The sequence below is a fragment of the Tamandua tetradactyla genome, chromosome 9 (genome assembly GCF_023851605.1).
Source record: "Tamandua tetradactyla isolate mTamTet1 chromosome 9, mTamTet1.pri, whole genome shotgun sequence".
Lineage (NCBI taxonomy): Eukaryota > Metazoa > Chordata > Mammalia > Pilosa > Myrmecophagidae > Tamandua > Tamandua tetradactyla.
The window spans coordinates 63,509,262-63,535,949 of record NC_135335.1 but is presented as its reverse complement, the minus strand read 5'-3'; the positions used below and the strand labels follow the sequence as shown (position 1 = coordinate 63,535,949).

Below are 26,688 nucleotides of genomic sequence, written 5' to 3'. Positions count from 1 at the left end.
CACCACTACCCTGCCTTGTAACCCCAAAGGCCTTTCTTTTCATGAAAGAATTACGGGGCCTTGTCCATGTTCTCCTGGCCACAGACTCGTTCCTCTAGATCCGGAATTCCTTCCTAAGGCCCAGACTCAAGCCTTAACAGAGACTCGGTGCCAGCCCCCCTGCCCTAGCACAGACAGGGATTTGGAGCATGCCTTTTGTTTCCCAAACATCTGAGAAGGTAACTGGGGGGTCTGGAAGGCAGAAAAGGACAGAAAAAAACCAGGCCTGTGGCTCTGGATAGCTTGTGGAAAGGGGGAGGACCTCTGCACAGACGGGGCAGGCATGCTGGTATCACTTGGCTTAACAAAGTACTAATAAAAATAAAACACCAAACTACTGATGACTGACTGCACATAAAATGGCTTTTCACAGAGGACAGTTTGGAAACAGGAAGGTCATTTGCGGATGGCCTGCATGATGAGGTGAGAAGATATTCTTTTAAAAACCTCGAGGAGCTGCAGGTGAACACACACTGTCTTTTCCATTATTTTCCCACTCCCATCTCCAGGGTATGAACAGTCATAACTCTCTAAACTTCCTTGGCTTTTGACAGCAATTCATTTTTAAAAAAGAATCACCTATAAAATCTGTGATATCCTTGTGCTGAAATTCAAAAAAAATTAAAATATGGTATGTTCTTAAAATAAGAAAATCAGTGAACCTCAAATTCAAGATTTACTTTCCTTCTTGTGCCATAACCCCCAAAATAGAATTCTTCATTGCTATGATTTAATGATGTTAAAATACATGGGATAAGAGTTCAAAGACAAATTCTGTCTACCACAAGGCTCCAAGACTCAATTTGCCTTTCAGTATGGATTTTTATTTCCCACACGTGGAGCAGCTGGCTCGTGGGGAAATGCTCTCAGCAGCCCTGCACTGCCTCGCCGGCTTTCATAAAACAGCTGCTGGAAATTCATCAGTAAATGCCATGTGCTGAGCATCTGTAGAAGTCAAACCTATTTGAAGAGAATTAAAAAGGACTGTTTGTCAGGGTTCCCTCTGAGCTGGACACTCTGGGCAAGCCTCTGAAGGACAAGGGATAGAACTGCCCAGGCAGGTGACCATTTGGATTTAATGCCCAGGCACAGAGCCTGCCACCTCCTTATCCCCTCTGTACTCGCATGCTAAATGGGACCAACTTAGATCAGATTCTCTTAGAGCCAAGGTGCTATCTGGACGATCTGGTAAGAGGATGGGTTTTTAAGTACTAAGAGCACAGAAGCATCTTGACCCAACTAGAGGCTTGAGTGCCACATGGTGAATGGTCAGCGACCTTCCCTGTCCTGACCATGTCCTCCTTCCCCACTCCTGGCAACAGGGGCCTTAGAGGGCCTCCCTGACATTGTGAGAAGACTAGCCTCTATGTGCAGCACCCTTTCGGATGAACCTGGGGGGACCTACTGCTATTAATGTCAAGTGGGACCATGTCAAGTGGGGAGGTACTTTGGACTTAGGGAGGCTCCGGAAGGACACTGCCTTGCCTGGTACTCACCACGGGCTCAGTGGCAGCCTGCTCACCAGGTGATCTTACCTAAAACCCTCAGGCTGGCTGAAGACGAGGCTGAACCCATGTCGTTCACAGCGATGCACGTGTAGATGCCGTCATCGTCCGCAGTCACGCCGACAATCCTCAGGGCAGCCTCTCCCAAGTCACTGCCGTGGGGAGAAGACACCGAGTCAGAGGGCTTGGCACCCCTATCATCAGCTTCCTGTGGTGCATGCCTGGGCCCCTCCTCCAGCTCAAAGGCGCTGAGGAGCTGAGATGCTGACGAGGCACCTTTGATGGTTTGTGTTGCATGCCCAGGTATGGATGTACCTCTCTGGGGGCGGTTGAGTGCTGAGGGCAGCTGGAGGGGGGTGTCTCCCTGGCATGACACCGACCTGGAGACTGCTCCTCACCTGTAGGAGAGGCTGTAGTGGCCATCGTTGTTCAAGGTGTTGTGTTCAGGGCCCTTCCAGGTGATGGAGGCCTTTGGGCGGCCACAAACGCGACATCTGAGAACAACAGTCTCCCCTGTCTCACAGGTGACCTCACCCAGCGGAATGACAAATTCTGGGGGAACTGTGGGAGACGAGCAAGGTCACCCTTGGCTCCTCTCCATGTACCCCGAGGCCCCCTGAGGACGAGGAGGCCCCGTGCCGCCGCCCAAACCTACAGCGCCATTGGAAACCCACTTCCTGCGCTACACTGGGGCTTCTGCCTGGCGCCCCGCAGACCTACACGTGCCAAAATGAGAAGAAAAAGTCACGGGACTCACCATCGTAGATGTAGTTGGGATTGAGAAGCTGAAACGGGAAAAGCAAACAGGTGTCGATCAAAACGTTGGGCTAGTTAAAGGTACGTTACTTTCAACCCAGCACTACAGTTACTGGTGAAAGATGAAGAGAAATGTCATTTGGGCTGCCTGGAAATCAATCCAAATAGACCATGTTTGTTTTCACTGCCTTAAAATGCAGGCAGAAGCTCTCTGGCCATGTAAATTTGGGTGCTTTTTCTTCCCATGCCCACAGGGACTCGCTTACAGTACTGGCTCGGTCGTGGAGCTGTTTTTCTCCTCCCATGGTGAGGCTCATTCCTGCATCCCTTCCTCCTGCTGAAAAGCCAGTTCTCTGACCTGGAGATTTCTGCTTTTTCTCCAGGTCTTTAAACCCTTCAGGCTGAAGACAACCTGACTAGGAGGATTGGGGCTGACTGGCGTGGCCCCAGAGCCCATCTGTAATGAGTGGGTCTGTGTCCACACTCAATCTCTTGCCCTCTGCTCTGAGGCAGGCACCCCGAGCCTCTGGGTTCCTGATATTTATACCTCTGTGTCCCCTAGCCACCAAATGCTACTCTGTGTGAGTCCGGTGCACTTGCAGAGGCGTGTACCTGCCCACCTGGTGTCTTGTGAGCCGTGCAGGCACGGCGACCTCCAGAGGGTGGCAGCCAGTCTGGTCCCCAAGGGGTCCTTGCAAAGGGCCAAGGCAGGCCACTGCTCAGAGTCAGAGGGGCTGGGGAAGGAGGCGCCTGGTCTGCCGAATGTCCATCCCACTCATGGCCTCCTGGACCAGCCCAAGTGTCCTCTGCTCACTGAGGAGTCACACCCAGGTTCCTGGAGACCCGTCCTCACCTTCACAGATACCTTGTTGCTGAGTCCCTCCCGTGATTTTCGATAACCGTTCTCTAACTTGCCTTCCCTTTTGCCGTCTTTATCTTTTTTCTCAGATTTTTTCCTTAAACGGAGTGCTGTGTGCCAAGATGTTGACTTCCTAGGGGCAAAACAAAATAACTCATTGTTAGGACCACGTCTCTCCAGTGTTCTGCATATGACATCTGAAGGCATCAGAGAAGAAATAAATGCTACACTTGGATGTATCGAGGTGACCCGGGGTCCTTTAGTAACAGTGATCCCTGCAAAGAAAATGTTGCTGTAATTCTCAACAGCCCGAGGCAAAACCACTGATTTCTTAAATCAGATTTTAAGGAATAAAATACAAAGGGGCCTAAGAATATTTTTTGAGGCAACGTGTAAAATGGGATCTTTGAATGCAGAAAACATTTCTTGGTATTATGGAGAAAGAGGACAAAGGAATAACCATGGGAAAACTGGAACAGCCTGAATATCAGCCACCGTCCCTCTCTGAGATGTGAGCGCCAAGGTGAGCTGGGAGGAACCCGGAGCCTGCAGAGTGCTGGCTGCCCCTGTGGGCTTGGAGCCCACAGTTATCTGAGAACTTCTGCTGTGCCAGGAGTCCAGAGCCAGCACCAAACCTGGAGTATCATGGAGCCGGAGTCTGCAGGAGCCCCCACCCAGCAGCGCTGGGATGCTGAGATGCCAAGGCAGCCTCTACACAAACCTAGCCAAGGGCACAAGTTCACTCAGCAAAACACTGGAATAAAACACTCTGGGTCTGATCTTCTGGGCTGAAGCCAGTGGAGGCTTCAGACCTCATGGTGTTGTGTCACATCTGCACTCCCAGAAACCGAGCAGGGAGGTGCTCGCCCAGCTGGCTCTCCTTCATGGCAGGCCGTGTCATTTTTTCCCCTTCTCCCTTTAGGAATGGTTTTAGGCAAGCTACAGGCCTTCTAGAAAGGGCCTGTCGTATGCTGCCCTGCTATTCTCCCCTGGAACCCTGTGGCTAGGCCTCTCCTAGGGCTGAGTCCAGGGAGGGAGGTGGGAGAGCTCTTACTTGAACAGTTTATGATACTAAACTCAGTTTTCTTTTAAATAATACTTAATGCAGGACAATTGGCTCCAAGTTGCTTAGGTGGATCTTCCAGGAAGGCTGAGCACATGGCACTGCCCAGTGCTAACCTGGAGCTTATGGAATGAACACCTGTACTGATGCACCCCAGCAAGCCCCTGAGGAGTCAGGGGTCCTTAGAAAATCCTTACCCCCCACCCATGACCTCCAAGAACTAAATTATTGCCATACCCTATTTAGTGACATGAAAAAGGCCTGGATTTCTAAATGTAGGCTATGAAAGAACCTGTTTGAACATGGCTGGGAGATGGAGGGACACCCCACCACCTCCAACTGGGTGATGCGTTTTGGTTTACACGTGCATGTGCAAGAGTAAGGTGATCCCACTATTTTTCCGGAAGGCTACTTGGTCCTTTTCTGGTCCTTAGGCCTTGGGCCCGCGTGGGTTTCTCCCTTCCCCTGCTCCCCCCTGCCCTCGGCACTCACTTGAGCGTCCCGTCGGGGTTCTCCATGATGACTGCACTGGTGTGGCCCAGGACGAAGCCTGGGATCCAGCCCTCGGCTGCAGGGCACTGCTCTGTGGCGGCTCGGAACACCAGAAACATGTTCTGTTGATTGCTGGCTAGAATTTGAACGACCTCTCCTTGATAGACGTTTATCTCATCCTCCTTCACTGCCGTGTAATCGTGTGTCACCAACATGGTGGAGATATTGCTACTGCTGCTACTTTCACTCTGCACAAGGAAAGACGGGGTAACACCAACTGAAATGAGATGCTCATGACATGAAAGCCTTGTCCGTTTGAACCACTACACAATAAACCCAGGGTATGGCTTACCAGACTGACATGGAGGCGCTTTTAACTTTGCCTTCAGATTCACTTTAGCTCATTTGTGTACCTTTTTCAACAATTGAAAAAAAATCAGTATTTCCCTAGAAAGCATTTTGGGAACAATCTAAATAAAAATCACCTCAATGATCACATTTAATTTTTGGAAGCTTGATAATTTTAGAAACTTCCTCACATCTTTAAAGCAATAGCTAATCCTCACACTGATGTCAGGCTGGGTTTTTCCAAACTCAAACACAATAATGTGACTATAAATATCATGCTCGTTGTTTGAAAGGAAGGATTAAGGTTAACAGGTACAAGACTAGTTTTTGGCTCACTGACAGACTGGATGATAGAGACGTCCCTAAATTCACCAGATAAAACATTCATCGAGAAAGTATCTTCCAGGATTATGGTAAGTTGCTGGCCTAATCATTTCCACCTCTTTTTTCTGTCTCCAAAGAAGGATGTAGAATATCTGGGAGGTGGATCAACTGCTGTTGGGCTTGAACATGGAGAGCAGCTCTGCAGTCCTCTCATAAGCTGGCATCAGCTGCAGGAAGGAGTCGATGCCATGGGAACACGTGGCCCAGCATCACAGTGCAGCCACAGATCTGCTACCTCCTGTGGTTCACATCACCTGGGCTTCCAAACTTAGATGCTGGCACGGGAAGCCTGGCGTACCCTCACCTTGCAGCCCAGTAGTGCTGAATCTCTACAGAGCACATTCTACCTTTAGAGTCACTCATAGTGATTGGCAGGTAGCAGGCATTTGATCAATGTTCGATGACTCAGACAATGAGGCAAGATGGCAAAAGCAAAATGACAGGGATTTCTTACGGCCCCCTAGCCAGGCCCTTAAACTGAGCAGTTTCAGCTGCTGAGTACACACAAAGGGCAGTATCTGTCCCAAGCTCTCATTTAACAAGTGACCTCTCAGTTCCAGGGGAGGTCAAAGCATAGACCACTGCGAAATCCTAAGCCGTCACTTGTCCCATGCCCCCATCAACTGGTAGGATATGGAAAATGGTGTAGAGCACTCCTGTTCCTTTAGCTGGTTCTCAGAGGCTTCTCCTGATGAGTCCAACAGTGTTTGTGGATTCCAGGAATTCCAGTTAGCCTCTGCTGGGGTCTTCGACTTCTGGGGCAGGTCCTGGTCAACGTAGGTGCTATTGACCAAATGCTCCTACCACACTTGCCCTTCAGCCCCAGTGTTACAGAGCTGGTATGGGGACATGGCTAGAGCGAACACCTGACGGCTGTCCTGAGCCAGGTGACCGGCTGGGGGAATGTGCCTGTTCCTTCTCACCAAGAGCAGACCCCTTTCCCCTCCTTTGTATTCCTCCTATGAGGCAGAACCTGGGAGAGCCAACAGGACAGCACTCTGGGACGGTGAGGGGCCAGGTCCGTCGTTCTAGACCCATGGTGGCAAAACCACTCTTGTTCCTTGTGTTTGCTGAGAAGTCTGCTTGCTCTGCCTCATGTGTTTGCTGGCTGTTTGCTCATGGCAGGCCTCGGCCTGTGTTACTCATTAATATCATTTTACATTTTTCAGCCTGTACTTTAGTACTTGCATGGGAGCACTTATAGTTCTGACATTTCAAAGAGTTATTCGCTAAAAACTTTAAACAGCCAAGTTCTGCGGCATCACTGTTTTTGTCAGAGTATCATACAAAGGCTGATAACTAAGTATCAAGTCTTGTAATTTGAGTATTTTGCCACAATAATAAATAGGTATGTACTAGGCAGTGTATCAGACTTTTAAAATCGACCTCCTGTATCTTCTAACCACTTGGCCAGTGGGCATGACACACAGAGGTTAACCACCTGTTCTGGGCTGCCTGGCCTGTGACAGGGGAGGCTGGAATAGGGCACTTTTACTGGTGCCCAGGGGTTGGGCCAGGAGGCCAGGTCACAGAGGCACCCAAATGCTGTGTTTACCCACTCAGGGGCCGGCACAGAGCTACTGTTCAGGTAGGCCTACAGCCACTCCTCTCCTGCTCTTGGCTGAACGTTCTTCAGATGTCCGTGTGAAGTGGGGAAGGACTCCGCGGTGGAGCAGGAAGAACTGGTTTGCTGTGACTGCGGACAGTGCCCTGGAGGTGGTCAAGGAGGAAGGAGGCCCTTGATGATAGTCCCGGTAGATAGGATGGCTCAGTTGGGTGGGGGTGGGGAGACCCTTTCCATGGAAATCCTTTGGCTTCTTGGGGACCTTTTTCAAATCCCCACTTTAGGCCTGGGTCCCAAGGGCATTTCATCAAGGCATTTAGGCTGGTCTAAAACACAGTATGGCAATTTCCATTTTCCGGTTACCTACCACATCAGAAAAAGTGAGAGGCAGAAATACAAGGCACCTCTCCCTACTTAAAATTTGCTGGCACACGTGTTACACAGAGACTGCCTTTATCTTGGAGTGAACCCCTGTGGAAAGGGCCAGCCTGCAGCCCGAATTCCATACACACTCACGAACATCCTGGGAACATCAGCGTCGGTTCTTTGGCTGGAGCATTTGAGGTATGAATTCTGGAAAACAGACTCTGTAAGCTCCTCTTTCTCAGAGACTGTCCCAGGTAGCACAAGCTCAAGAGATACCAGAGAGACTTCATCAGGGGGGCTCCTGCTCCCTGGAGCAAATGTTAACATGTGGCAGGTGCTGCAGGCTGGGGCTCTGCACTGGCTGTTTGTCTTTCTTAGACAGAAATCTATGTTCTGCTGCTTGCCTGCCTGCATCTAAAATCTACTGCCCTGGAGAACACAGTGACCCATAAATAAGAACTCTGCGAGGGATGCCTGCCTTGGCCACTTATTTTGAGAATAAGACTCAAGTAAAAACAAATATACCAAGATCCATTTCATAACTTCTTCAATTAAACATAAAGATTGAGTTTAACAAGATATATAACAAAAAAAAAAAAAACAGAAGGAAAGGACAAGTCAACCCAAACATGGCATTAATAAGAAGTCTAGAAGAAACAGAAATACATGCAAAAGCCAGATTTTTTTTTTTAATATATAAAGAGAGACACAGATTCTTAGGGAAATTAAAAAATTTATAAAGAGATCAGACAGCCACTCATGAGACAGGTCTGTTCAGGCGTGCATGCCTTCAGGTAAGTGATACAGGCCAGGCCAACCCCCTGGAGGAAGTGGCTGGGGAGGAGGCCACAGAGTGAGGGGAATACCCACCACAGCACCCCCTGTGCATAGGAACAAGGTGAGAGGTACGCAGGGTGGATGGTCAGCGAGCCCAGCCTGCACTGGCCATGGAGGCCCTGTCTCCTAGGGCCCTAAAGAGTCTCTATCTTCCGGAGTGAAACTTTGGGTGGAGAAAGTATTTCCACTCGATAGATTCCTTCCCCCCATTTTGTCAGCTTAGTTTGCTTTGAGTTGCTGCTGGAAGTTTTCTCGAGGGATTTTTTTTTTCAGCAAGTGAGTCAAAAATGCTGCAAAGATAATTTAAGGCATAAAAGAGCAAAACCAAGCAATGAGCAGAAAGTTTAAAGTGTACAGATTTTAATTTAAATAGAGGTTTGCAGGGAAAATTACCCCTGGGGGAGGAAAAATGGTGTGAAGAAGGTAGGGACTGAAAAAGGAGTTCGGAGATATTTTGCTGGCTGGTAAATTGAAGAGACTTACAGCCTGTGCCTTGGGAAGGTCACTGATCTGCTTTCTCTTTAAGGAGACAGACAAAGCCAGGAGAGTTAGTAGACATCAGGCGCAGGTCACAGGTTAGAGGCGTGTGCCAGGCCCCCGTGGGGTCTGCTGTCCAGGCCGTGGCCACGCGCGCACACGCACACATACAGAGGAGCTACATGTGTGTCTACTTGGTCAGTGCACAGGGAGGGCCGGAAGAGTTGAGCATTGCAGCGCAGCGCAGCCCTGAGAGCCCAGAGTTAGTAGGAGGAGAGCGACGGCGACACGAGGCTAGAAGAGCTGGCGGGATAGAGGCAGTGGGCCCGGCGGCCGGCGGCCCCGCGGCACTCTTACCCCGTTGCTCTGGGTGGACTGCACCGACTGCTCGCTGGCTGAGGAGCAGGTGCTCATGCGGTCCGTGTCCTTGCCGGGGGCCGCGTGGCGCTGCACCGGCCGCTGCAGGGAGTCGTTGTCCCCGGGGAAGGTGAAGGAGCCGGGCCGGCTGGCGGGGGAGGCAGGGATGGCGCTCCAGAAGGAGCCCCCCTTCTGCAGGGGGCTGCTGGGGGGAAACGGCTCCTTGCCGAGAGGAGAAGGGAACGTGGTGGAGAGTGGAGAGCCGAGAGGCGAGATGGCCCCAGGCCGGGGCTTGCCCAGGGGCAGGGGGCCCAGGCTGCTCCGTGAGCGGCCGTCCTCCAGGGTCCCCCGCGCCTCCTTGGGGGCTCCTTCCTGGCTTGCCCCGGCGGCGTTCCCAGCGCACTTCCCAGGGCTCTCCATCACCTTCATCTTGGGAATGGGTTCCGCTTCTCTCTCTGGACCTTCGCCCTCTCCGCCGGGCGGGTGCCTGCCCGGCTGGCCGGGGCCAGCCTCCAGGGCCAGGCTGCTGCTGGGGGGAGGCAGCGAGGGGCTGGGGGTGCACGTACCTGACGGCTTGTCTGCCTCTGCCTGGCTCGCGGTTGCAGAGGAGACCAGCACTGGGGAATGGTGTCGGACGGGCTGGGGGATCCGTGACGGCCTGCTCCTGCTTGAGCTGGGGGTGCCGCTGCAGCTGCTGGGGCCACCGCTGTGGTTGCTGCTGCCGCTGGGGCCCCCGCTGCCCCCACTCCCGCCGCTGCCCCCACCGCTGCTGCCACCGCCACCCCCACTGTGGTTCCTCTGATATTCGATGGGTGACGTCAAGGCTGTAGAGGAGCAAGACACAGTAGAAGAGATTCAGTCAGGGTAGCGGGGAAAGAAAAAAGAAAACTGAGTATCAACAGGAAGCGGTGGATGTGAAGGTCCCACAGTCAGACCAGAGGGAAACTGAGGCAACTTCTAATCATGATGATCTACAAATGGATCAGCTTTAGCTGCTTTATACTATCCAGGCCTAAAAGGAAAAGAAAAAGGTCTTAACTACTAATTAGTTAAAATGGCTAAAGCCAATGGTTGATGAGACCAGGTGTATGAGCGAAGGGCAGGGGTCAGTCCACCTGAGGCAAGGACAGAGGGGATGAGAGCTGACTGGACTGCCGGCTGCCATATGTGCAGGGGGTTTTGTAGACCACCTCTGTTTTGCAGATTAAACAAACGAGACACAGGAAGTTAAAGAATTCTATGAGCTATCCTGTTCTCGACTTAATGATTTAGTTTCATTACATAATCACCTGCACAAAATCCTAAGAAACTTGCCAGATAGAATATATGGAACACTAATACATGAATTCCTTTTTTTGGCATGGACAGGCACTGGGAATCAAACCCAGGTCCCTGGCATGGCAGGCAGGAACTCTGCCTGCTGAGCCACCGTGGCCCGCCCACATGAATTCTTTAAGTGTTAAAACCTTAAGAAGTACAACAGGAGATACCCACTCCCGCCTGGGAGGCACTGGGCATGTATGAGAAAGCATCCTGGAGGCAAGAGACATTTTACAAAATCTGTGTTGGTGATGGTCTCTTAACTGGAAAAAGGGGAGACAGAAGGGAGCTGCCACCACACTCGTGACCTCATTTCACCCCCTGGGATGTATGTTACACTTACTACCCAGACTGAGAGATGTCAAGAAACTTTAACATCATGGCCTCATCACACTTGAAAATGATGAGAAAGAAAATGATAGTTTAGATATTTCCCAATAGCTATTTGCTAAGAATTGGTATTTAATGCCACCGCTTAAGTAAACTGTATTTAAAGAGGTGTGCGTACATTCACAGCTGCATTAGCTAAAGCTTTTTTCACACACACAGGAATCACTTCCTACTACCACTCCCTTAGCTCCCAAACGCATCCAATTGCAACTGCAAGTGTAAAAAAAACAACAACCAAAAAAACCACGCAGCCTGGCACTTGGAGTCAACACCTAGGCAGCTGGTCAGAAACACTGTGGGACCCTGATTTTTCATGGAGGGCCTGTGTGCCTGGCTTGCAAGTGCTCTGCAAGGGTAGTGGTGGTTCTACTGCAACAGAAAGCATGAAAACATCTCACTGGACTGGGGTGCAGACAGCCACCACGGACATGAGGAAAAGGACAAAGAAAAGACATTAAATCAGTGCTCAGTTTCTGACTAAATTTTTGAAGGTCTTCAATGATCACCCAATAAAAAGCAGAGTTAAAGTCCCATCCCAAAGAGAATTATGTGGGTTTTAGGTCATAGATGTCAAGAGTAAAAGTCAGTCATAGCAATGTAAGGTCAGTATGGCCACCCTCTCTGCTGAAAAGACATTTTGTTGTGCTGTAACTCTTCTGTAATCACTCATGTCCTGGGAGCCAGAGGGATAAAGCCACCTCGTGTTTCTTAATGGAGGAGGGGATGTGGGCTGGCAATGCAATCCAGCACAAATGCTACAGTACCACTTGCAATGTCTCCAGAATCTCTGACCAGAACCATCTCCTGCCTTACATTCTTCTCTTCCCAGGACAGGGGATTTGTAGGCCTGGGATACATGTGGCCGTAGGACTATGGGTAGGGGAAGAGGAGAGGAACAGCAGGCACATGGCCAAGAACTGGGTGGCTGGTTCCGAACCCTGACTGCCACAAACCACTTGTGAGACTTTGGGCAAATCAGTAGTCACTCTGTGCCTTGGCGTCCTCATCCACGAAATGGAAAAAATAGTAGTGGCCACAGAGGATCGCTGTGCAGGTGACATCGAGTATACATGCAGTACATAGACACAGTATATATTGCTTATGTGCAACTGCAGACAGAAGAGAAACAAACTGCAGAGGGAAGGAAAATACAGAGAAATGGAACATACATTACCATTTAAAAAATTGCGCTGGTTTTCTAAAATTTGGTTGATTTCATGGATCCATGCTTGTCGGACACTTGGACTGGACGAATGCAAGATGAAGGTCTCTGCCATATCACCTGTCCTCGATGTCAGTGCAAATTTACAGGGATCATTTTCCACATTTTCCTCTAGGCAAAGGCAGCTCACCTTAAAACAAATTAAAGCACCCTGATCTCCACTGGTCAAATACCAAGTAAAGGTTCACTCAGTGTGTCAAGCTCGAAACAGCCACTTGTTGGCTGAGCTGTCATGGCTGCTGCTTCAGAAACAGTTATACTGAAGGTTGTTTTTCATGCTTCTTTGAACTAGGTATAGGGAGGACCAGCAGGAGTTTAACTGGTTGCTTGAACAACTAACCAGAAATGTGGCCTGGGACTACCTGTTTTCAAAACTCTGGTAAGGCAAGCCAGCACTGCCTTACTACCCTTCCCCAAGGGGGAAAAAAAACTTGAATATAAATATAATATGCATCATAAAGTCATATATGATATCACAAGTAGAATGCATAAGATGGTTTCATAGAGAAAGCAGATTACGTAACATAATGTATAGCTATAGAAGAGAATTCAATGGTGATGGAGTGGTTTTCTGTTGAGATGAGAATGGATTAAAAGCTGATGTGATGGAGATGCCCGTGAGGAATGCAGGAGACCCCTGCCTGCTGCCTGTGCCCACAGTGCTAGGGGTTGCAGGTGGCTAGGACAGCGCTGAGGGGGTTGAGGTGGGAGGGGTTGAACAGGGAGGGGAAGAGTAGAAAGTGGAAGAAGTGGGCTATAAAAGAGCCTAGGGCCTCACTTCACCCCAGGCAGCAGTCCCTGATGCTGTTCAGGATTGGGGCTGTGCCCAGGCAGACGTGCCCAGGGCCAGGCACATGAGTGCTGCTGGGGGAACCCCTGGAAGCTAGCAGGGAGGAGGGTAGAGTGCAGCAAGGCTGCAGGGCTGATACTAAGGGACTGTCTGCTGGGACTGGGCCCTCCCCTGCCACTGTTCTCTGCCCCACCCTTTCTTTGTCTCCTTCCCAGGACCTAGGGCTACTTGCACTAATCTTATTTGTCTGTCCTTTGTCTTTCTCCATTGGAGAGCAAGTTCCGCCCACTCCTTTAGCCCCCTCACTGAGTGCACAATAAATCCTTACTGAATGGATGAAAAAAGGCACTGAGTTAGATTTTTTCCTCTGATTATAGAGAAATACTCCAAATCTGTGCCTCCAAATTTAAATCAGTTTCACATGGTCCCAGAGAGGGTACAGCCCAGTGTTTACCTAAGAGGAGGTCTTCTCCTCCTGGTGGAAAGAAGTGACTGTGCTCAGATGGAGACGTGTGTGAGACCTGGGCCACCTGAGAATACCTACGGCAGGAAGTGATGAAAAGAGGAATGGGGCTGAATTTAAAGGTTCTGAAATGTATTAGAAAATTCTCTAAAATAGTTAGTAACAAGGGGTCAGAATGTGCTGGTTCAAAAATGTTATGTACCCCAGAAAAGCCATGTTCCGTTAATCCTCATTCAATATTGTTTAGGATGTATTAGAAAATTCTCTAAAATAGTTAGTAACAAGGGGTCAGAATGTGCTGGTTCAAAAATGTTATGTACCCCAGAAAAGCCATGTTCCGTTAATCCTCATTCAATATTGTTTAGGATGGAACCCTTTGATTAGATTGTTTCCATAGAAATATAATTCACTCAATTGTGGGTGTGACCATTTGATTAGATGGTGCTGTAGGTCCACCTATTTAAAGTGTGCCTTGATTAGTTTACTAGAATCCTTTAAAGGGGCAACAATTTGGAGAGAGTTCAGAGCCAACAGAAATGCTTGGAAAGTAGTTGCTTCAGAGCCAACAGAGATACCTGGATATGCCTGGAGGGCTGACAGAGAGCAGATGCCTAGACAGGGATGTTTTGGAGCCCAGCAGATGGTGCCATGTGCCTCCCATGAGATGCTAAACAAGCCAGAACCCAGTTGTGTCCCTGAGGAGCTAAGTGAAGGCCCACAGACTTGGAGAGGAAAACGCTGGCATCAGAAGCTGGAAGTAACAGAACCAGGAACAAGGACCAGCAGATGCCAGTCATGTGCCTTCTCATATTGATAGACAATGGCTTTCGGCTTTCCTTAGAGTTAAGGTATCTTTCTTTGGATGCCTTAAATTGGACATTTCTATGGCCTTAGAACTGTAAACTTGAAACTTAATAAATTCCAGTGCAGAGGGGCCAGCCTCTCCAAAACATCAACTAGTTTCATCCCTTTATCTCATATTATTGACAGCTCCTTCCAACATGAAAAAGTTAGAATGGGCATAGTCCAAATACCTCTAAACAGTGGGAGAAAGATCAAAGGTGATGGTGGAGTTATACAGAGAAAGTAGGGTTTAACAAATGAGTATGACTGCTAAATCATTAGATTGATATTTCTTTTCGTCTCTAATAGCTTAGAGCAGCTAGAAGTAAAAACCTAAAATTGTGGAATTGTAACCCATACCAAACTCTGAAATCTGTTCTACAAGTAATTATTGTGACATACTTTGAAATTTATTTTTTTTTGCATATGTTATTTTTCATAAAAATGAAAAAAAAAAGAGAGAGAAGGAGGAGTATGACAGAGAAGGTTGGATTTAACAAATGTGTGTGACTGCTGAATCATCATATTGATATTTTTTGGTCTCCAGCATCTTGGAGTAGATAGAAGAAAAAGTGAAAAACCGTGGAACTGTAACCCATACCAAACTTTAAAATCTGTCCTATAACTACTTGATAAAATATACTTGGAAACTTATTGCTTTTTTGTATATATCTTATATTTCACAATTCAAAAAAATGTTTAAAAAAAAAAGCCACTCCATTTCTGGTATATTGCATTCTGGCAGCATTAACAAACTGACACAATGAATGTATTAGCGTTGTGGCACTGTCGTAAAGGAAACGGTTTACCAGTGCTAGGAACATGTATTAGCACACAAAGAACACATGCTTACACACATTACCTTGATACTGTTCTTAAACAGGAACCCTGGCATGGAGAAGCCCTTTTTTTTATCGAGTGGTTCGCTGAAGATGATGATTTGCTCGAAGAGGAAAACCCGCCTCTCTTTGCAGCGAGGCAGAAGTCCTGTATCCTGGTCTGTGACCAAGAAAGTGTCCTGAAGGAGCAGCTTACCCTGGGCGACGATTTTACCCTAAAACGAGTAGAAGGGGGTAAAGGAAGAGGAGAAGAGAATGTTGCTGTCTAAGTTAAGCTTGAGTCCTGTTTTCTTTAGATTTTCTCCCACAGAATAATGGGTTTTTCTATTAAAATATAAAGCTAAAAATTAAAAAAAAACACAAAGAACCTTTTCTTTTACTGTAAATCAGTTCTTCACCCTGAACAGAGCAATTATCTAAACAAAATTCTTGCTTATTTAACAAAACTTTGTTAAACAAAATTCTTTGCTTGTCTCTGTAATGAGGCCTTGGGCTTTGGGGCAGGGAAAGGTCCTAAAAAAGCAAATCAAATACACAGAAAAGAAATGGAAAGAAAAATATCAGTTGGGTCAGAGTAAAGTGAGAGAAGAGAGAAAACCAAGCAAAAAAGATCAGCTTTCTACATATAGAGAAAAATAACCCCAGACAAAAGAAAGTGATGGGAACCGAGAAGCAATTTAAAGTGTCCATATTACGTCAAATCCTTGTAGCCGGCCGACATTCATCATGTCGTTGCACCGCTTTGGCACCGTGCACATGACTTCCACAGCTCTCTGCGGGGAGGCAGGGGTGGGGGTGGGGGGTCAGGGGCTTCCGGGGGAGGTCTCCAAGGTCAACTCCTACCCTCCCCACCCTCAAGTGTGCCGGGCCATCGAGAGGCACTGCGGAGACCCTGTCACCACCACCCACTGAGACGACCCCAAGGGCCCCTCCCTCCCAGGGACAGCCCAAACCCTACAGACAGGGGACTAAGAGGGGAGCCTTGGGGGGGAGGGGGCAGGGAGGCAGGTGGGCACAGCATGATGGTCAAATACCTCTAATTCTGATGTGTCCAGGCTAGCTTTTTTGGAATACTTGAGGAAGTCCTGCAGGTGAAAGAAGAGGAGAAGGGTGAGGGTGCTGGCTTAGTGCTGAGCACTTCAGTTCTCGCTTCTCATTTCATTCTCCCTAGCACACAAATAAAAGGCACACTGACATGGATTTTAAGCTGTGGCCTAGCAAAGGAAGCCCAGATTTAAGCAGGTAACAATCCCAGCTTTACTCCAAGATAAGCTTTTGGCTCGCTATATCCAGGTATTGAGTTTCATAGATGAAGGAAAAGCAATATATTTAAATAGTCATTTTTAATCATGGAAACATGTGTGATTCTCTCTTTAGTTGTGCTTAAGAATTTTAATCAACCAGGGGCTATTGTAATGCTAACAGAAAGGAAAACACAGGGATTAAGATTTTAATTTTATCAATGATCTCCAGAAGATTAGAAGCTGTTTAAAACTGATATAGAGTCAAAGAAAAGTCATTACATTGAAAGGTCTGTGGTGGGGGAAAAAGTTATTGACATTTTGACTCAAAACTTGATGTCAATGAAAAACTGAGAATATGAAAAACTGAGAATACAGTGTAAGGTATTATACTGAAATTTTTAGAATTTACTGTGAACTATTTAAAAATTGGAAGTAGAACGGGCCACTGTGGCTCAGCAGGCAGAGTTCTTGCCTGCCATGCCGGAGACCCGGGTTCGATTCCCGGTGCCTGCTCATGCAAAAAAAAAAAAAAGATTGGAAGTAGCCAAGATAGCTTTATATATTTTACAAAAAGATATTCCCCTCACTCTGCTAAAACCCTTCTTTCCCCTCATGAAATCTTGTCTGCTCACCAAAGAAACTCCTGACACTGTATTTGCATCTCCCATTTCCTTACCTTCAGTAACAGCTGATATTTCATAATCCTCTGCACTGGTTTTATTAACAAATCTGTCAGTTGCAACCTGTGGCCAAGGCGTTGCTTTAAGTCCTGTGGTTTTAAAAAGAGTAAAAAAGATCTTAAATCTTGTTTTATAAAAGGCAAAGCTTTAGTCTTTGCAATTGTCAGAAAGGGTAACTACAACTACAGTAAAAGAATATGAACAGAAGGGACTGCACTGAAACCAAGCAGTGTACACCATTTCTCAGAATTTTTAAGGCTTACATTTTAACCTTTCTGAGCTGTTTTTCAAGGAAGTCTTTAAAGCTTTTTTAAAGGCCTTCTTTCGATTGCTTTCTTTTATGCCTCACCTCAAGGATATATTCTATTTCAATCTCCAACAACGTTAAAAGTTTACATCATGAGTTATTCTTAATTTGTAAGGAGCCTCAGGTTTAAAACTGATAAAAACCCCTCAAGTTTAGCAATGACCTCCATCTTGGAAGGCCAAAGAACAGGACCACAGATTGTATCAGAACTCTTATCAATGAGGCTGATTGTCTGAGGATTGTTTAATCTCCTGAGAAACAAACGATATTTTAATTTCTGGAAATCAAGTATAACACAAGGTTCAGAAATATTTTGTTTCTTTCTTAGGACTTACCTCAAAAAAGGTATCAATGTATTCTGAGACAATGTGCTCAGACTTTGGTTTATTTTGACAATAAACTATGTACATGTGCAACCTTCTCTCCTAGGAATAAAAAGGCAAACAGATGGGTTACAACAGTTGGAAGTTCACTTGAAACATAAGAGCACGTGCAAATCTCAGCACAGTAATAAAGGGAATTTTCTTAAAACAAGCTGCACGATGAAGGCTCTTGGAAGCACGTTCCAAAATCATGGTGCCTATCAGCCTTCTGCATTATGGCTCTTTATTCCTCAGTTATGCCAGCACCCCCATTTTATGCAGCAAATACCAGAGGCAGTGAAAGAACACTCTGCAAGTTATTAAATGAAAAATTACAGCCTCCCATCCCCAGCAACAGTCCCAGTAAGTCTTAGCTCATTAAAGAAGCTCTTTAATGTCAAATATTAAATTTAAGGGAAAAAAGTAGAAAACAAACAATTCCTTAAGCCCAATAATCCTTTAAGGGGATCTATGAGGTCAAAACTATTTTCAAAATAATACTAAGATGGCATTTTCCTTTCTCACTGTGCTGAATTTTCAACAGTGGGTGAAACTGCTGGCACCTAAGCATGCATTCTTTACTCACTACATGTTTGTAGTAAAAAATAAAGAAAAGGTCTGTTTCAGTTAAGAATGTCCATGATAAAGCAATAAAAAATTTCATTTGATTAAATCTCACGTATCTTTTTAGCATTTTTATGACAAAATGGGAAGTCCGAGTAACACCTCAGACTTGACACTTGTCTCAAAGAAACGCCCTTGGGTGATAGAGTTGTGCTCTGAACAAACGGCTATTTTCATGAAACCCCATTTTTATGGGCAAGAAGGATGGATACCAACAATAATCATTCACACTTGGGTATCTTATCTGGGAGACATTTTTTCAAAAATGAACAAAATAAGCCTGTTACTTCAAGATAAAGAGAAGAGATGCTAATAAAGTAAGATGTGAGCTTTCAAGAAAAGCATTAGAATTTTGGAAAACATGTATCTGTCACTGTGAACTGGACAACTTCTCAATATTTAAAAAGTGTTCTGATGAGATGTGGTGATAATGACGAATGAGATTTTTTTGGTATTGTGTGATATGTGTCAATATCTGGAATATTTGCCAAATTAGTGAACCAACAGGTTCCAAATGACCAATGTGTGATGGAACAAAACATGGTCAGGTGAAAGATTCTTTCAAAGGACACTGAGTTCAATGGATTTTGATGTAACAGTGATGGAAAAGTTCACTGCCAGGTTTTCAGATTCCACGTTGCAACTAACCTTTAAGAAATTATTGCTTGTTAAGTTTTGGCACAGTATCAAAAAGAAGTATCTATAGTAATCTGAAAAGGCTATTAAAATACTCCTCCCTATATGCCAACCAAAACAACATATTACAATAGGTTAAATACAAATGCATACATTCTCATAAATACTGTTATATATAATACCTTCTATAAAGCCAGGAATTAAAGGGATTTGTAAAAATGCAAAAATTCTTGCCACTGTTTTTTTTCTGAACATATAGTGATTTTTCCTAAGAAAAAGATCTTTAATACTAGCACACGTATTTTAGATGTGCACATGTACTGCTATTACATTAAACCTATGCATGTGTGGCACATCTCCACCAAACACCTATTCACCCACAGCCATTCCCAAATGTTCCTGCTTCAGGCCTGGCTCTCAATTCCTTGTGACCTACCTATACTACTATGGTAAGCTAAATATCCAGCTGGGGCTGGGTGACTGGAAAGGCAGTAGAAAAGCAAGTAGAAAAGCAAGAGGGGATTTTAATTTCAACTCACTGATACAGTACAGTTTGGATTATTCTTAATACATGCACTTTTATAAACCATAAGCAAGTTTTCCCACAATCTGACAAACCAGTGAGTAAATATGACAATAACCAGAACAGAACATAAGTAATGCTATTGTACTTACGTGTTTAACAAAAAGGGATCCTAGTTTTTCTGGATCTTCAAGGCACTTTTCCAACTCTCCTAAAAAAAAGCTGAAGACAAACGGGGAAAATATTAGAATCTTTTCCACATGGCCTTCTAATTTTAGATTTAGGTTTACATTTTCAAAGTTCTCTATTTGGACATGAGCAATTAGGAAGCACAAAGTATGTACCTAACAGAAATAAAGTACATGGAAAACATTTTGTAGGGACATGGCCTCCCAATCTATAACGCAAAAAAAGACACACAGCTCAAAAAGACAAGACAGAATCAGAGCAATCCTTGGCTGGAACCTTCACTTCCTAAGATAAATAAGATTTTTCTTTTTTTTTCAAAGAAATAAGCACTAATATACTCAGCTGAATACTGAGCGAAAAATTAATATTCTTAAATAATGGTCACTTTTTATGACTGAAAACTAGGTCCTTATACCAGCAGATTTCATATTCATTCCATGTTACTTTAAAAATTAACTGGGTAATTATAGATCTTAAAAATGTTATGTGTATCAGCTTTATAAAGTTTCTTCAAATTATTATCAAAGTCCATTTCTAGGTTATAAATTTTGGCTCAGGTAGAACATTGGCTCAGGTAAGAGAACAACTATAGGACAACAGCTCTTCATTTCCTGGCCTGCGGGTGCCTTTAAGATGTGTGACTATCTTTATCACTTGGATATGCTAAAGTTTATGTTTGGTACTTTATTAACCCACAACCTAGCATACCAATTAATATGCTGCTGAATTTCCTAGGACTTGGGGCTTTGATATGACCCAGCCCTGCACATGCGAGGCAGATGGAAGCACTTGCTATATCCTGACAGTCAATCGTTGAATATAGTTTCTATTCCTTTCCCTGCCACAGGCTAAAAGGTCAGCCCTGGGAGTAGAAGTCTAAATAATAGCATAAAATACTGCTTTTTAAATTCGTCTCACTGAAGACTTTAGATAAAGGCTATGGTCTACAGAGCCATAAATTCAAGTGCTGCTTCTAAAGTTGGCCATTAATCTGAGTGCAAGTCCATCAGCCGTTATAGGGGGCATGAAAATAAAAACCATACAACTGGTTTAAGGGTCTTTCCTCTTATTGGGAGAGATAAGACAAGTATAGCAGTTTTTTATATACACCGTGATAATATCTCCTTATTGTTGAACAGTATTTTACAGTTTACAAAGCCAATTCACATATGTGATCTATAAGGAGAAGAGAACATGACTGGCTGGTGTGTCTGGTTTTTGGAGATGTAAACATCAGCCTGGTCAGTGGAGATGATGGTGGCATGCTCTGAGCAGGGGGAGCGCTACACACACAGGCAGGGGAGCAGGAGGCATGCCAAGATCACCGGGAACGCAGCAGTGCTCCTGGAACATTCCACCTTAATCTTAGAGACGGGGCACTAACCAATCCTCAGATGAGCAAGGATTTTTAAAATCCTTGCAACAACACTAAGAGGACAGATGTGCAATGAGCTCTCCTTCATGGACCTCCTGCTTGATTAGGACAGGTGTGGGGCCATGCTAGGGACCAAACTTGACTTTTCATGGGAAATCAAATCTACTTTTTCCATTACTTTTTATGACTGAAAACTAGGTCCTTATACCAGCAAATACTCTGGCAAAATGAGTATCTTCAAACTCCTCCAACAATAACTTGTGTTTGTTCAAAGGATGGCTGGGATGCTAGTGTTAATTAACAATATTTACTGAGGCTTATTCTATGCAGATGCTGTCTGAGTGCTTTATGTATATTCATGCAGATATCTCACAAATAAACCCTCGAGCTGGGTGATATTCTGATCCACCCAGCTACAATCCATTCCACTGTTGATAAGGAATGGAGAAACGCACATGGCTCAAGAAAGCCACCGCTCTCCACACCCACCTCACCCCGCCAGAGTGCACTATGGAGGGAACAGCACCTAGAGGATAACAGGGACTCTCCCAGGCTCTTACTACACAGATACTCAGTACAGCAGTATTTCCTCTGTACCGACTACCTGCATGCAGCTATATGGGCAATGAAATGAGATGAATTTATAAATATCCTTGACCCTTTGCCTGATGTGATGCTGTTTTGTGAGCGGCATGCTTTGCACACCATTAAGCATGATAAACATTCTACATACTCTCTGTGCCAGTCATAAATCTGATGGATGTTGCCAAACACAATCTTGTCTTTTCCTTTCATGTCATCAGGAACACCATCTTCTTTCATGAGTGCCATGTAGCCCTACAGTTGAATATTTAAAAATAAGTATTTTGTTACATGCTTGAATTGAGCCATTATTTATAGCTTAATAGTCAAAAGGACAAAACAGACATAAACATTGTCTTGTAAGCAATTCTTTATTCAAAAACAAACAAAAACTCTCTATGAACATGTCCTTAACTGGCATTTGAAATATACTATTAGATTCCAGGCTGTAATTTTTTTCTCCCTGAACTTTTGCATTCATAGATCCAAATTCTTAGAAAAATCTGAAAGGCTTTCAATAAATGTAAATGGTTTCATAAAACAAATAATCTTATCACCTTGTAAATACTAAATATTGGGTCAGAATTTATTTCCTGGGCAGCAATTACATCATATCAATAGAAATTATTTTCATTTCATAAATAAGGATTTAACAATATTCTTTTTATAGACTGATTTTTACCAATGGATTACATAAGTTGCCAAAACGTGATTTAAAACTTCTATTTAACTAAAATGGAACGCAGTTGTACAAAAAGAATCTCTTAAAATAAGCAAGTTATTCATGTTCACATAACACCCTGAGGAGGGCTCAGTCATTGTTAAACATTCTTGTCACATCTGACATTCACTTCCTCGACCCTATCCATTTGCTTACTTGCCTGTACAAATAATATGCAACTGAAAAGGCCACCACAGCCCAAAGCTGTTTCCCAAATGGAATTACTAGGACTTCGCAGATTTGGATTTGCAAACTCCTCTGAGTTTGGTTTATTTTTGAAGGCAAGGTCTATTTTTTTTATCTGAAAATAGGTCCACATAGTTATTCTGTCTCTTCTGAAATTTAGTTTTGATAAATTTTATTTTCTAAGGAAACTGCCCAATTCATCCAGATTTTCCAGGAAGTTGAACCAAGTAACGTCTTATAATGATTTGAATTTCCTCAGTTTATCACCTCCTCCCTTAGAATTTATTTTAACTTGTGCTTTCTATTTTCTTAAAATTACACGAAAAGCAGACAATTCAAGCATGTTAAATCTTTCACATTACATAATTAATTTTATGTCATTACTGGGATTAATGGGATGTGCACACCAAAAACATCATAATATACTTACTTTGAAAAGTGAAAAAACATGATGGAATTTAATATTATAAAAGCAACTTTCTGATGAGCTGAATTGATTAATGTGATTATGACATTCACGTAACGGCAGGGATAAGCCTGGAGATGGCCCTTCATCCAATGCAGAAGGCAGTGCTTTTTCTATGGCTCCAGTACTTAGCAACCTCTACCAATCAAAATGGTCAAGCATTTGGTCTGAGCCCTAACTCTGAACACAGGTGAATGAATTCCGGATGGAACTGAATCCACAGTTGGGCCACAAACTCCTGTCAACCAGTAATATTCTCATTTCTATGGTGACACCAATTCTTGTAAAGTAATTAAGGGCAAGAGTCCCACACAACTGATACAACAGTTGGGTATCAGAAATTTAAAAACTTAATTGTAAAAAAAAAGGTCATATTAAGATGTACTGTGTACAAGATAAGCATTTACAACTGAATACATATTGCTAAGTGGCAAAATTCTATTTTTCAGAAATACCTAATTGGTTAATTATTTTGGCCAAAAACTTTTCAGAAGGTATCAGTTTTGAACTGTCTAAAGTGATACCTCTTTGGGCAGCTCATGGGGTTGATAAAAGGATATTTATTCTCTGAAAATCTATACCTCAACCACGTAGCCTAGGTCCCGAACATAGTCACGTTCTGTCTCCACCAATTCTTGCAAAACATAGCTGAAAGAGAGAGAAAAGTGTTTACAACTCAAATGCTTTTTGTTTTCTAAATGAATTTGTTTGTATGCTGGCTTTTGTCAGGACAGATCCCTTTGGGACCACGTATTAATATATCGAACTTGCCGACTGGGCCTTAAGTTCTTGTGTCTCTCGAGTGACTTAGAGTTTCGAGAGGGTGACCTGAGAGGGTGACTTAAGAAAGCTGCAGGGGCCGCAAGACACCCAGGTACACACATGTGCAGGACTGTGACCAAACCTATGATGGCAACGAGAAACTGATCATAAAGATATGACACCAAAGGGAGGATTTTAGCATTTTTTCTTTTTAAACTCAGATGTTTAAAGTCTTGGATAATCACACCATTCAGAAGTGTTTATTTTTTTGTAAGGTTCAATAACCATTCAAGGCTGCTCAGCTATTAGAAAACAATTACAAGATCCATTCCTTGGCTGGCCTAAGGATTGCTATTTTGTTCATTTGTTCCGGCATGCTACCGAGCAGCCCTTTGGGGCCTCTCCTCTGCACCAAAGGCCATTCTAAGTGCTGGAGATTCAGCTCTAAACACAATGAAGTTCTTGCCCTCATCCAATTGACAAACAGGGTTTTCCTTTCTCCAAAGGAAGGTTTAAATATTTTGTATGACTTTTCTCTTATTTTCACCATAAGCTGCTTTACCAGGACTGAGGGCCATGACCACTAAGGTATGTTATAAAAAAATTCACTTTTTTGGGACTGTATCTAATTTATAAGAGTGTCACCGTGTTTTTCTTCACAACCACATACACAACAGGACTTTCAGTAGTTCTTCACCAGAAGTGACAGAAGATTTTTTTAAAAATACAAGTGATGGAAGGCAAAAATAAGATAACAATAAAACAATAGCAACTGCAGCTATGAATTACTTGCACAAACAAGCACACAATTAACTCCAAGGAAGAACCCTGACTCCTCATTCCCAGCCATACTTCTCAAGGTGTCAGACACGAGAACATGCGCCAAACAAATGACAATGAAAACATTTCTGTCTTACTGCCTTCTTTTTAAAGAGCTGGATTTCCTTTCTTCCATCTCATCGATGGGTGAGGAGGAAGAGAGAAGGGAATTGTCTGAAGGGTTGAAGGAGGGGCTGCTACTATCTCCCTGGTCAACAAGGAGTGAGCTGGGGCGATCCTCCAGGGCCTGAAAGAAAATCAGATAATCAACAATGCCTCCTGCTTACAGTATATGAGAGGCTAAGATTAGAACAGGAAATCTCCTAAGTAAAATAATGAGGCATGTGTTTGTAAAATTATGAAATCATATGTTTGTGAAATTACACTGTATTTGAAAATAAAACAAAACTGAAACTTAATTTTAAAAAACTGAGTAAGTGCTGGATAAAAGAAGAAAGTTAGAAGGAGAAGAATAATGGATCCATATGCATTAACACATAGACGTAATACAACTTGTTTACATCAGAGTGCTGCGCTCATTTCTGGGTATAATTTGCAGTTTAAAACCACACATCTCAAATCTTTCTACTTTTTGGTTGTGTTTTTGCCAAATCAAACTGTCACCACTTCAGAAGAAGGTGGAGCTGCATCATCAGCTAGTTCCCCCAGAGAAATGGCATACCTATTCCTTGTGCCTGGCCTATCGGCAACTTCCACAAACATGGTTTATTTCCTGATTGCCCATGCAGCCTTCACACCACTTCAGTGCACACAGCTCGCCCAACTTCTCTCTACCTCTGGGACTCCTGCAACTTCCTTTCTATTCATTCTGTAGGAAGAACTAGTCATGTCTGTATTGTTGACTTGTCCAGAATTCTCTCCCCACACTGGCTTTTAGTTTCTGCAGGTAACTGTTTTCATCGTTGTATCCTTGTAAAACCTTGTACAAAGGTTTGCAGGTGTTCAATAAATCTCAATAAATCTGTGACTTTATATGGATGACTTCTCTCCCTGACTTAATGTGACAATGATTAGCAATCAATTACTTTCTAGTTGGTACCTCTAATTTTTGTTTCTTGACCTGGATTTACTAAACTCTAGGGGCTTATGGTTCTTTAAAAATTTCCAAAGTAGGCAGCTGGACATATAGTGATGACCCAGAGGTACTGATGGATTAAACTGGAAAAACATGATTAATTCTTCTTTGTACAAAAAGCACAATTTAAACTGCAAGTATACTTAATACTTCATAACAAATTCAAACCACTATTGCTGATCCTTATTTTCTTCCCATAAGGTAACAGACTAACTCTGTCTTATTACTAAGCAGCATATTTAGAATTTTTGAGAATACAATGTCTACGCATTCAATCTTATTAAATGAAACCCATGGAGCTGTAAAAACATACCAACTGCTGATATCATTTACGAAAAGCAGAATATCAAGTTAATAAGGTAACTGAGTTTGTGTGAAAAACAGTGCTCTATTAAATCAATAGTTATCGACCTCTACTGGAAAAAACGCAGATTATTGTAAGTAGCAGAGCTGGATTCATGCTCGTCAGTTCATGTTGGTCTTTGACAGGAGAACAAAGTCTGGGAGAATGATGGGGAGGAAGCTTTGCACTGTTCTCTGTCTAGGTTTGCTGGGATATGGCCCATGCTCACCAGATTTAGCTCTGGTCACTTAAACAGCAAGGGAAAAAAAAAGAAAGAAAGAAAAGAAAGAGGCTCCAGATCTCCCCTGATAAGAGAGAGAGTGAGGAGGGAAAGTCAGGGACCTCATTGGTGCCTGCAAGGACCCCTCTTCTACAATGGGTGGAATGGCTGTTGGGTGGAAGCCAACTTCTCTGGTTGCCTGTCCCCAGATGAGGCTTGTCTAGACCAAGATGGGCATCAGAGAGGGAACAGATACCCTGATGAGGGCTCAGTCATTGTTAAACATTCTTGTCACATCTGACATTCACTTCCTTGACCCTACCCATTTGCTTACTTGCCTGTACAAATAATATGCAACTGAAAAGGCCACCACAGCCCAAAGCTGTTTCCCAAACGGAATTACTAGGACTTTGCAGATTTGGATTTGCAAAATCCTCTGAGTTTGGTTTATTTTTGAAGGCAAGGTCTATTTTTTATCTGAAAATAGGTCCACATAGTTATTCTATCTCTTCTGAAATTTAGTTTTGGTAAATTTTATTTTCTAAGGAAACTGCCTAATTCATCCAGGTTTTCCAGGAAGTTGAACCAAGTAACATCTTATGATGATCTGAATTTCCTCAGTTTATTACCTCCTCCCTT

The 26,688-nt window shown here is 44.2% G+C and overlaps 1 protein-coding gene across 3 annotated transcripts in view; it reads right to left on the bottom strand.

Moving 5' to 3' along the window:
* The window catches only part of TRIO (trio Rho guanine nucleotide exchange factor), a 466,986-nt gene that overhangs the window by 8,289 nt on the left and 432,009 nt on the right, over positions 1-26,688 (bottom strand). For all 3 annotated transcript variants that reach the window (XM_077116861.1, XM_077116863.1, XM_077116862.1), the window contains exons 38-53: positions 24,489-24,637; positions 23,391-23,457; positions 21,588-21,691; positions 19,443-19,512; positions 17,481-17,570; positions 16,835-16,927; positions 15,949-15,999; positions 15,610-15,687; positions 14,938-15,129; positions 11,932-12,109; positions 9,048-9,871; positions 4,715-4,962; positions 3,154-3,292; positions 2,302-2,329; positions 1,943-2,105; positions 1,575-1,696 (exon numbers count right to left, since the gene is read on the bottom strand). In XM_077116861.1, coding sequence (XP_076972976.1) covers positions 1,575-1,696; positions 1,943-2,105; positions 2,302-2,329; positions 3,154-3,292; positions 4,715-4,962; positions 9,048-9,871; positions 11,932-12,109; positions 14,938-15,129; positions 15,610-15,687; positions 15,949-15,999; positions 16,835-16,927; positions 17,481-17,570; positions 19,443-19,512; positions 21,588-21,691; positions 23,391-23,457; positions 24,489-24,637 — 2,596 coding nt within the window. The remainder of the gene's footprint in view (positions 1-1,574; positions 1,697-1,942; positions 2,106-2,301; positions 2,330-3,153; positions 3,293-4,714; positions 4,963-9,047; positions 9,872-11,931; positions 12,110-14,937; positions 15,130-15,609; positions 15,688-15,948; positions 16,000-16,834; positions 16,928-17,480; positions 17,571-19,442; positions 19,513-21,587; positions 21,692-23,390; positions 23,458-24,488; positions 24,638-26,688) is intronic.